At 38.7% G+C, this 12769-nt stretch overlaps 1 protein-coding gene across 2 annotated transcripts in view; it reads left to right on the top strand.

Annotated features, from left to right (window-relative positions):
* Positions 1–12769, top strand: part of CNTLN (centlein) — a 239596-nt gene that overhangs the window by 24721 nt on the left and 202106 nt on the right. For both annotated transcript variants that reach the window (XM_089489430.1, XM_089489423.1), the window contains exon 3: positions 10739–10823. In XM_089489430.1, the coding sequence (XP_089345556.1) occupies positions 10739–10823 (85 nt within the window). The remainder of the gene's footprint in view (positions 1–10738; positions 10824–12769) is intronic.

Raw genomic sequence — 12769 nt, 5'->3', positions numbered from 1 at the left:
CTCTTCATGAGTTAGAGCATGCCCAACTACCTCAACCTTTCCTTGTACAGTGTGCCTGCGCCATGCGCGGTTTCCTGCTTACGCGGAAGCTGCGCAACAATACAAACAATGGTGTGTGTGCCTGTGCGTGTGCGCCACACCACCGCTGCGTGCCTGCGCCCCATTCTTTCCTATGGGGCACGAGCATATGCAGATTTTCCCTTATGTGGGGGGGAGAGAGGAATGGATCCCCCGCATAAGGAGAGGGCCCACTGTATGTTTTGTTCTCCATATCTCTTATAATCCTTGTCACTCTTCTCTGGACTGGCTTGAACTTGCCTATATCATTTTTAAAATGAGGCACCCAGAATGTACATGTGAATGCAAGATGACCACTTGAAGAATCACAGAAAGCAAGCTGTCTTTATTTGCTTGCATGGCAGTGGGGACAAATGTGGAATAAGGTGTAATTAGTTGCTGACTTCTTGTTGTTGTATGCCTTCAAGTTGTTTCTGATTTATGGTGATCCTAAGGCGAGCCTATTACAAGATTTTCTTTGCAAGATTTGTACAGTGCAGATAAACTGTTTAGGATGGTTTATCACACAAATGCAGTACTGGTTACATCCAGTGGAAGTATACACTCTTTCAAAGAATAACTTCATTTTGCCCTCCTTTTTAATAGTTCTGAACAATAATTGTATCCTTCAAGAACCATTGCAGAACTGGTTGAATCCAAACCTCGTGGAAAATTATCATTCTGATGTTTCATAATAATTGCTGGAGCCATACTAAGCTAGTCATATTTAGATCCCCATTGACTTAAGAGGATATAAGCCAGTCACAACTAACATTTCATGTTGGTTTCAATGAGATCTAACTAAATGAATCCTATTATCCTGGGTCAATCCTTTCACTTACTCAATTTCATTTTTCAAAATATTTTGTCCCCCCCCCCAACCAACCCCCTCCCCATGAACCTGGAAATCTTTACAATTGAGGCCTGAAACAGATGGGCCAAAAGGAGAGGCTTCTGGCTTCTTCAGGGGCATGGTGTGCAGATGATGCACACCCCTGATGCGGCTGGAAGCCGCTCTGAGGCTGCTAACAGAAGGAGTGCCAAAACTGTTCCTTGTTAGCTGCTTGTTTGGGACCATGGTAGCAGCCTGCTTTGAAAGTGGGCCATCCGGTCACTATGGTCCCGGACCAAACGGGGGCTGATTACTCCAAGCTGCCTGTCTGCTTTGCCTCAGAGAGTGCTTGGCATTTAGGTTTACATGTCATCTCTGTACTGGTATTTAGTACAACTATCATAAAGAAGGAGTCAGCCACAATGAGAAGGGTCCTGGTGGTTTGGGGATTAATTGCTCAGGGATATAGACACCTGTGTACCAGCCTGTCAAGATGAATCAAGAAGTGTGTTGTCTTCCTGGTGCACACATCTGGAATGTCGCTGACAACTTACTAAAACTCATCAAGAACACAGATCAGTACACCTTTCTCCTTATTCATGTGGTTACCAATGACACATCCAAGAACACTGTTGAGCCGATCACCTCTGCCTGGGAAGCTTTGGGTAAAGCTGAAGGGGTCTGAGGCAGAGGTGATATTCTTATCAATTTTGACACTGAAGGATAGAGGACTACAGGGGAATAGATAATTACTAAAACTATATGACTGGCTATGCAGATGGTGTAGATGGGAGAGATTTGACTTCTAAGACTATGGACTATATTTATCGGAGAGAGGACAATTGGCTGCAGATGAGCTGCACCTCATGAAGACTGGGAAGAATGCCTTTGGTAGTAGCAAGGAAATTAAATAATTCTCAACCAAAACAAGATTTGCTCCACATCTTGCTTTACCTCCCAAACCAGTTTTTATTAAAGCAGAAGTGACCCTTGAACCTTTATAGTAATTTGAAGGACGATCATCTAGATTACTGGATAGTATCTGGATGGAAAGTGGAATAGGTTGATCCCTGGATCATCTTTGCCTGCTCTAAAGCAATTCAATACTTGCTCAACATACAGCTTGCAAAGTTGATATCAAAGTTCATTTGCGTAAGAGATCATGTGCTCCATGTGAAAGACTGGTAATCAAAAGATTTTTTCAAGAGAAATCATCAAATTTCCTATCGCAAATAGCAGTTACATTTATTGTCTGGGAAGTAGTAGTCTGTTAAAGGTGTTGGACATCCCTTTACTTTGTTTCACAACCTGATCTGGGAACACTACTTTTTATATCTCATATTGAACACTGTCCTATGCAGACATAAGTACTGTCTCACATGATAAAAGCAGGAGGAAAGCATGACTCACTGATACAGTTTGTGTTTAAAATACTACAGATGCTTTAGTTGTATAATAATTTCTTGGAAAGCATAGTTTCTGGGGCTGAACAGACCGACTTGAAGCGCTGGCGTGGGGGCATGCATGGCGATGGCATCGTGACGTTCCTTTGGTGCAATGTTCAGATGATCCATGCCAAAAAGAATGCCAGAATATGCCGCAGAGGCGGCAAGAGCACCTTTTGGCTGGCTCTAAAAGGAGTGACATTTTGCCATTTCTTTTACAACTGGCAAAGTGCCAGATCAGGCCTGAGCCATGTGGTTGCCGTGGATCCGATCAGGTGCTGAAAGGGGTAGCGGGACACTGCTTTATCGGAGAGGTCTGTAGTGTTTATCTGTTTTATTTCCATATTGGATACATACATACTGGTTCCCTGATAAATGCTGAGAGTTTCCAAATATGTAGTGTAGATATTTCTCACTTTGGCTACCTTTTGCTTCATCCCATGTGTAAACCATCTAGATGAACAACTGGAATTGTGGTTTGGACTGAGTGGAAGGTGTTTTCTCAGCAATAAATTGTTGCCGGATTAGAATGTAGAATTGTCATGTAAAAATTTAAATCATATAATCTTAAGCAATTATTAACAAAATGTGTATTGACACTGTTCAAACAGCTATTCTTATCATTACTATTTTTCACCCACGTTCCTGCTTTTTTAAGAAGCTTCCCTTTCCAGATAGTGGCCAAGATTTTGTGAATCTTTTAATCTGTTTCATTTTCACAGTGATTTGTTAAACAAATTTTAGGTGCTTATCATTAAATGTAGGCAGGTGTAACCCCCTGGAATTTCTGTTTTAAAACTACTTGGTCTATTGGGCTTCTGGTCAAACACACAGCATAATCCCAGTATTTTATCCACATGTTTAAATTCATGAGGAGAGTGTCTGTGTTGTTTTTAAGTGCCATTTTTCTCTAGGGGCAATAGAATGAGACCAGAATGGTCCACAACAGCCTTGTGAAGTTGAATGTACTAGTCTGTCTTCCATTTGTTAGCTGAGGGTAGGTGTTACATGATCTGCACAGCTTACTTGATTTTTTTCTATTTAGGGGGAAATATAATGACTAGGGAGAATTTAGATATTAAGTTATTTATTTCTGGTCTTCTGTTGGCAATATCAAATGGACTTGTCTGTATTAAATCATTTAGCAGTGCTCATTGATTAGGCTGTTGATAGAGTAATCCAGTCAGTGCTTCTTTCTCATTTATTAGATTCTTTTTCACTTAATCAAAGCATACAGATCATTGAAAGATTTATCCCCATATTGTTACTGTATTAAACTATGCAGTTAAACTGTAAGATATGTCTTTGAAAAAATGAATAGTGTATGTCTTTGTTTTTCTAAATTTTTTAATGTACGTTGATTACAGTTTTCTTAGTGAGAAGAAACACAAGGTGGGTTTTTGTTTTACTTTTGCTTTTAGCCACATCACTCAATCACTATTGGCATCCTTGACAGAGTAATGCTGCATTGTAGTATATAACCTTTGCCTCTAAGGGCAAATAATTGTGATTGTCGACAATTGATGAAAGTTTAATATTCTGTTTCATTAAAAATTCTCAGAACATTGAACATAAGTCAACATTCCATGGAGAAGGAAGTATTACACAGCTTGCATGTGTGCATATCTGCATATCGGAGCACAAAATATTGACATGATAATTGCAGTCAAGCCTGAGTGAACAGTGGCCTATGGGAATTCAGCTGGTATTGTACCAACTGGATGGCTGCTCAGGACACAGTTTGAAATGCAAGGTGCAAGTTAGCACTTTATTCAGCACAGGCAGGCATCATTTAAAAATCCTTGGGGGAAACCCTGGTGATGTGCAGATGTTAAAGCAGTCTGTTCTGAAGCGCTGATATTTTGAGCACTGTAAGAAACTTGTGCATTTTGTATGATAAGATGCTTTCAAAATTAAAACAAAAATACAGTGCTTAAAGCGTTCAAGTTAGTACTTCAACCATTACATCTACAATATAAGGCAGTGAATAAAGAGTCATCTGTGCACGTAGCTGTAAAAATGATAATTGATTTTAATCACTCAGCTTACAAGTAAAAAATACAATTCATTTTCTTGAATTAGATTCCTTGTTGACAAAGTGGACTGTTGTGAAATATATAGTATGGAGCAAGGCTGTAATTGTCTAGTCAAATATTAATTTTTTATTTGAAACCATGATAGAAAAAGTGTAAATTGCATTTACCATGCATCCTTAAAATATTCATTACATTGTAAAAATAATTGGCATGCAGGCTCAAATGTTTTAATAATTTGTACAGTAGGATCTTGAAGTATTTTTTTTAAAAAACTTTGCTATACATTCAGAATTTAATTTGGCATATCAAACATCCTATTTTTTTTTAGCTACTTAGTGTGTATTAAGAGATTTATAGGATATAATCCTGCGCTTGTGATCTGCCATCCGAACAACTACAGAATTAGGTAAAAAACCTATTTTACTATACAAAACTTCAGATATTCCACCATAATGACAGATATGTTGATAGAGCACCTCGGATATGCCACATATACTGTCGGCAGTGCTATTTCTGGCAAAGATATGTGAAATAGTTTTCCCAGTCCAGCAATACATAATACCTCCCCAAACTTTCCTGAAGAAAAATATTCCTCCAGGTGCGTGATACCTGATAAGTCAGGATTTGTGTTTAAGGGCCTTTCACACTTGTTCAGGTGAATGCATTAACAACCTTCCCAACACCAGTTGTGGTGTTGTGGACCAATCATGTGAAGATCTAACTGGAGATGCTTAGAGGTGGGGCATGAGCTTTTGCACATCCCCCTGTCCTGCAGTTTAGTCCTACTCATGTGGCTGGTAAATGCTTCATAAGGCATGTCATCTGAATATTACACACACACACACACACACACACACACACACCCCTGATATCCATTTTCTGTTACTGGAAATTTGTAGAGAGTGCCAGAAGCAGTCCAGAGTGATTGGGCATACAGTAATGGATTTGTTTGACTGCTTGGAAAAGGTAATGAATGATATTGTGTATATATGGTAGGGACATTAAATGATCTGTGATCCCTACAAAATTTCTTCACAATATTGTAGACTTCTGTAATTATCCTCAGCAATAGTACCTGCTTATCTTGAGGCAGCACATACAAGGTTTTGGAACTGAATTTAGCACATGTGCCTACATTTCACCCCCAATTGTATTTGTTATATCAAAGTTCAGTAACTGGGGGTACCAAAAATGTCACTAATTTTATAGAATTCTTCATTTCAAAAGAAATACCAGTTCATTGGAACCATTTTAATACCACTTTGACTGTTCAGTTTGAAAGTTTTCAGACCACTGTTCCTAGTAATCATTTATAATCCAACAGTGAGCTCCCCTTTTTTCTTTCCTTGAAAATAGGAGGCAGTAGAATAAAGAGAGAAGTCAGTTATGGATATAACCCAGAACAGAGCTCACTCTATTTTAATTCATCAGAAACATTTCCAGAAACATTTCCAGTTCATCCTCTTCCTCAGAAAACTGATGCTGCTAAGATGGCTGTTGTGTGGAATTTAGGGCCCAGTGGTAGATCCCATGCTTTGCTTGCAGAATGTCCTGTGTTCATTCCCTGGCATCTCCATGTAGGGCTGGGAAGTATTTCTGTGTGAAGTTCTGGAGGCCTTCTGCCACTCACGATTGGCAGGGGTGAACTAGATAGGCCAGTGCTTTCACTTGACACGAGAAAGCCACTTGTGTTTGCGAAGTGGCTTATATGTGGGCCAGCCAGTCTCCTGTTCATATGCTGTTCAGTGCCAGTGTGTGAACAGGACACTGGTCAGCCAAATTTTAAAACATCTTTTCACACCTTTCTTCAAATTTGTGTGGGAGCTTAAAGTATGCTTTTATTTCAAAACAAGGCCTTTTAGTCCACTTGTTGGCATCTGGTTGGACCGTAGCCACTCTCTTTTATCAGTTAGACTCCTGCAACACCAACATGGAATAACATAATTTTGTCTTGCTCTGTGTTTTGCTTTCTGTCCTGAAAATGTTTAATTGATTTCACCACAGGTCCTTATTTGTGCTCCTGTCCGTAATTTCTCTTTAACATGGCTGCTTTGCATATTTATTATAGGAAAGATAATATTTTATAAACTTCAGCAGTATGCCTTTGAAAATATTTGCGGTTTTTTAGGAACGGCAGTTTCTGTTTTCACACCTCATTCATAGTTAAATACTTCCTCGTCGTCTCCAATATTTCATTTTTGACATCTCATTAAAAATGGGCCAAATCCCAGAAAATATGATCCTGTCATGTGGTATAAAATATAGCGGGGGCCATATGCAATAGAAAATTGTTAGTTAATGATTTAGAATAATTTCTCAGATTTTTTGACTTTCAGTGGCTGGTGAAAACTGACTGTGAAAAATCCATGTGGTTAAGTACAGCTCTGTTAAACATTTAAAATAGGCGGCACTCATGGGAAAAGTGATTGGAGCTTAAAACTTGTACAAATTGACAGCCTCTCTTCACTCCATTTTTCATCCTAAAGAAGTCTGCAAATATTCTTAGCTCACATCATTATTGCTCATCAGTGGTTCTAATTAGCTAAACCGGAGTTTGTCTCAGTCATTGATCATCATCAACTCTTTGACAGTGTCTGAATATATTTTTTTCTGATTTGGGGAACACTTTCTAATGTATTACAGGCATATACAATGTATATTAACAGAATCAACCATATTTCACCTCAGTGCTATTTACCTTTATAAGCATGCCTTTCCTCTGCTTCCCCAATTTCCTCCCGTTTATCATACTTAAAAGAGTGGGTTCAGTGATATGCTAGTAGCTTGAAGCATTCAGCAATATTATTTAGCATCCCTTCTGGGAACTTCCCTGTAATGAGTGCTGGAAGTTATCCTATGCCACCAGGAGGTGCTGGTGATAAAATTCCACACTAGATTTTAATTTATTCTAAAAGCTTCTATCTTCATCCACTGTAAGGGAGAAAATGGCAGCACTAGACTTGTTAAATCTAAATTCAATTGTTTTATTAACAGAGATATTTCTGGCTAGTAGTCATTGTGTGTCTTATGTTTGAGAAGAGAGCAAAGAGGACTGGAAATATCCAGTAAATATGGTGAAGAAGAGACAAAAATCTCAGGATGTAGAAAAAGAAAGATGATTTTATTCTTGAAAATAGTCCAACACATTTTGGCCTGAAAATATTTTTATGGCTTTTAGTGGATTACAACTTTAAAACTGACCTGCAGGGATTCTAAAACACACAGAGCAAAATGGAGTGGAGGAGGAGTAGCATTGTATGTCAAGAATGTTTACACTTGTGAAGAGATCCATGACTCGAAACATGGAAAGCAGGTTGAGAACATTTCAGTAAAAATTATAATTATTATTTAATTTAAAGTTGTACTCCCCTGAAGTAGACCATAGGCTAACAGTATTTTCAGGCTGAAAAACAATGGGCTATTTTCAGGAATAAAATCACCTTTCCTTTCTATATCCTAATACTTTGTCTCTTTTCTACACCACAAAATGAATAATTAGATGTATCTGAAAGATAGATAGATCAATGTGTATTATCCATAGTAACTGAAATCTCTATCAGGCAAACAAATGTATGTGTCTGTTTTGCTGTGTGTGAGAGAGGAATTGTGAAGTATGGCAGGGAAAAGAGGTCAGAGGAAACTGATTATTCCCTGTTATGAATGTGGTGAGGAAGAGGCTTAAGAAAAGAGCTGATAGCCTCTGGTCCATGTATGTATTTGAGAAAGTAAGGCAGTAATTCAGAGAAAGAAATTTACAGTGGATGGATAATAGAGAGGAAGAAAGGCGGTAAACTTGAATTAGAAACTAGATGGAAGGAGTGTGGGTGTTTAAAAAAACCCAGACTGTTAACGTTATACTATTGAGGTTAAGAACATAATCAGTTTTTGTATGTATGACATTTCTAAGACATTATCTTACTGTACTCTTACCTTGAATAAAGGAAGCACTTCTTCACACTGTACATAGTTAAACTACAGAATTTACTACCATGTTTACCTACCACATTTATTGTTGCTTCTAAGCGATAGTATTTTCCCCAAAGTTCCTTCCTTCTTTCCTTCCTTCCTTCCTTCCTTCCTGAAATACTTTTGAAGTAAGTGTGTGTTTGTCATTCTTACCGAAACTTACAGGGCCTTAGCAGCATCACGTACTATCAGTTCTTTCTTTCCTTTTTTGAAAAGCAGGTTTTATATGCATGCAAAATCTGGATATACTTTAAAATGGACCATATCTCAGTATCTCTTTTAGACTTGACCACCTTATTTTTCCCCCCAAGCTTTGCTCCAGTCCTGTGATGGATACATTCTTTGTGTTAATCTAGCATCTTTTATCCATTTACAAGCCAAATATACCTGAGAGGCAAGTTTGTGATTTTGATCAAGCCCCTCACCCCAATGTTGTTCCTCAAAATAGGTGGTTGGCTATCAAGGCAAGATTATATGTGCCATATTATTTGTTTTTAATTAATTGTCTCACTGCTTAGCTATTTTATAAATAATAATAGTATTCTTATTACTATTTTACTTGGAAAGCAATAAAATATTTATTTGGAAAGCATTATAAAGCCACTGGAAAGTGTGGGATGATCTACGGACGTTCCATGGAGTTACATCTGTGAGCACTGACAGTCTGTTTAAGTCTTTGGATCTGCAAGTCTTGTTGTACTCTTACCTTGAATAAAGGAACCACTTCTTCACTTTCTGCATAGTTAAACGACGTAATTTATTATCATGGTATTCCGGCATGGCAAGGTGTTGAACTTGATGTTATTTGAGGTCTCTTCCAACTCTATGACTCTGTGATACTATGAATATGTAGCACTTGCCATCCTCACAGATAAATAGACAAAGTCATGGAGTATAAAATAATTTTTAACAATTGTTATGGCTGTATATTACTTTTGGTATCAGAGGCATTGCTGCTATGTTTTCTGTACTCTAGTTTAGAGGGCCTTTTCTGCTGTGGTCCCCCAACTGTGGAATGCCCTCCCCTTGGAGACCAGATTGATGCCAATGCTGATTTCATTTAGGTGCCAGGTAAAGCCTTGGCTCTTCATCCAGTTGTGACCACAGAGTTACATAGGATTCTTTTCCTGACTTATCCTAAATAGTCTGATGCTTTTCTTCTCTCAGAACTGTTTCTCTAACCCTTGATCCTCCCACTTCAGCTTCTTTACTATAAAGAGTTTTTAATATTCTTGGTAGCATTTTTGATGTTATTACTTATAAATCACTTCAAGGCACTCCTTTGTGAACAAGAAAATAATAACCTTTATTTACAGAAAGAACTTATGATGGTATCTCTTTTGGTAGCTGGTTCTCAAAGTTGGTAGTTACAACATGTCCATCACTTAAATTCCAGCTGTCAAACTGGTGCTGTTATACAAGGCTCAATAATATATGAAATAGATACAATCTCTCATGCATTGGGGCTGGGCATAAAAGAAAGTGGGGTCCTGCCACCAACATAGCCTGCCCTCATGTTGTAAATATTATGATTTTTTCAGATTTTGCTCATAAGAAAATCAACATTCCTATGGTCAGGATGGGAATTTAGATACTGTTGACCTGCAGTTGCCACTGTTGCTCACACTTGCATATGCTGGCTAGGCCTGCTGGGAAGTGCAATCCAACAACATCTAGAGAGGGACCACATGAACTCTGTCTTTGTCCTATGGTATAACTGAGCTCAGATTTTTTAAAAGAGCTAATCTACTAAGCAAATAACAAACCAACATGATGGATGTTGCTGAGAAGTTGGCACTGTTTGTTTTCTTTTTCAGTTGCTATGTTGTAGACGTAGTTGAAGTTATGATACATAGTTTGTGATTTTTGCTACATCTGGAATTTGATTGAAGAGATACAGGGTAAGAAATCATTAGGGAACAGAACATCTCTGCCCCATATTATTTACCAGTTGTTGACAATTTAAACAGAGTATACTTTTTGAGTATACCAGTGGGAAAATACTGTAGTGGTGCTCCTCAATATGTTCCTATTATATCACCAACATGATGATGTCTTAAATATCACTAATGGGGAAAAAGGTTGTTTCATCAGAAAAGATTCATTTGTAAGATATATCACAGCATGTAAGAAACATGCTTTTTAAAATTGGAAGTCTTCTAGTCTTCATATTATAAACAGTGTTTCACTTAGAATAAAGTTGTCTTAGTTGTTCACAGATAAAATTTTCTGTCACTTGCCATATGTTCCGTGATTAATTCTGCAAGGGCTGTCAGCCTCAGATAATTTAATTTCCTATGCTTTAAAATGACATTCATTATCAGGACATGAAAAATTCAGATGATTAGCAGCAAATTATGACTAATAAGTGTCAATACCTTTTTTGTTTGTTTTGTTTCTAGAGAAAAACAGAAAGCTGAACTCAAGGACAGGAAGGTTTTAGAGATTTTGCAAGTTAAAGACAGTAAAATACAGGCACTGGAACAGGTTAGTATTATATAGCTGTTGTAATTTCTTTTAATCTGTGCTTGAACTCTGTTTTCAGTCTGTGTAGAGCTACTGAAGGTCTAATGGAATAATTCTCCCCTGCCCCAAGTGCTATTATTTGATATTTTCAATGGCCAGTTGAGAGGCAGGACAAACTGGTGGCTTTGGCAGAGCATTTCACACACCATCTTTCTTGAGGTAGAGTACCTGTTCCCAGGTTTCTCAGGTTTCTCCAAATTATTTCCCACGAATAACTGCAAAATATGATGGCACTTTCTATGCTTCATCTTGTTCTGTTTGCCTCTTCACTATTGGCGCAAATATTTATGTGTCAAATATTTCTGCAGGTGGTCTCAGTGGGTTTCTCCTATTGTGTTGTTGCCTTCTCCTTTTTCATAACTAAAGCACTTGTTACCTTTAAAAATGTTCTTTATGATGGATCCCCCACCTTTTATTTTGGTAATGGATATCTTGATTCATTCCTCCCTCCCTCGTTCCTTCCCCTTCCCTTCCTTTTTTAATAGGAAGAAGCAAGGTCTGACTGCATTAAAACTCTTGAGGTCAAATCAAGGTCTTCTTCTGATGTTTTGGCTTATTGCATAACGTTTATGGGTTTTTGTTTGTTTTTGGGGCTATGAGGCCATGTTCTAGAAGAGTTTATTCCTGACATTTCGCCAACAGCTGTTGGATATCCTGGTCATCCGCAAACTGAACCAGTGGCTAGGCCACATAGTATACAGAAAACCTACACACATGGACAGATACCTACACAAGGATTCCAACCATCACCCAGGACAAAAAAGAAGCACAATAAAAACATTGGTCGAAAGGATCTGTGAACCCCATTTCCTGGAAGTTGAATTGAAGCAAATAGGCTGGGCTCTACAGGCTAATGGTTACTCCAGCTGAGACATCAGAAGGGCTGCCAGACCCAGAAAAACCCATAGGAGTGAAGACAAACAACCACCCAAAGGGAAGATATTTTTTACCATACATCAAAGGAGTTACAGACAGAATAGAGAAACTGGTGAGGAAACACAACTTCCAGGTGATCTACAAACCAACCAAGAAAGTCCAGCAAATGCTGCGCTCAGCAAAGTACAGGAGAGACCTTCTTGTGGCCTCAGGAGTTTACTGTATACCATACAGCTGTGGACAAGTCTACATAGGGACTACCAAACACAGTTGTTCAAACATGAATCAAGGAACACGAGAGACACTGCAGACTGGGCCAGCCAGAAAAATCAGCAGTAGCACAACACGTTATAAACCATCTTGGGCACAAAATGTTGTTTGAAAACACTGAAATTCTGGACCATGCCAATAACTATCAGCTCTTCTAGAACATGGCCTCATAGCCTGGAAAACTCACAAAAAACTATGGATGCCAGCCATGAAAACATTCGACTTCACATTTATGGGGAAGTACCATATATACTTGACTATAAGTCGACCTCATGTATAAGTCAAGGGCGGGTATTGGGGCCAGAAGTAGAGACATGGCAGTTGGTGTCTCTCCGTAGAGACATGGCAGTTGGTGGTGGCTGCAATGCTGCTGTTCATTGGTTCACATGGCGGAAGTGAGTGGTTGCTGGGCTTCTCAGAGGTGAGGGAGCCTGATGAATGCACCCCTGGAGGCTGGGGCTTGCCACCACCTCTGGGACATGCCACTGTTGCCCTACACTATTTTATAAATAAGGGAATTGACTATCCATGGATTTTGATATCTGCTGGGAGTCCTGGGGACCAATCCCCCACAGATTCTGAGGGCTGAAGATAAATTCTTATTTTATTTTAACTCAACCTTTAGGATAAAAGGCGGGTCATAGCACAGTCAGTCGGTTATACAGTCGGTTATTTCAGGTACAGAATGGCATCATATATGGTCATGTCCTTATAAGTCTAAGTCATCTGCCTTATGGGAAAACACATTGAAAGTGGTATAC

This window comes from Sceloporus occidentalis, unplaced genomic scaffold, assembly GCF_023333645.1.
Source record: "Sceloporus occidentalis isolate IW3139 unplaced genomic scaffold, rSceOcc1.0.p SCAF_1, whole genome shotgun sequence".
Lineage (NCBI taxonomy): Eukaryota > Metazoa > Chordata > Lepidosauria > Squamata > Phrynosomatidae > Sceloporus > Sceloporus occidentalis.
The sequence above is the reverse complement of the archived record's forward strand: the minus strand, read 5'-3'. Positions and strand labels throughout refer to the sequence as shown.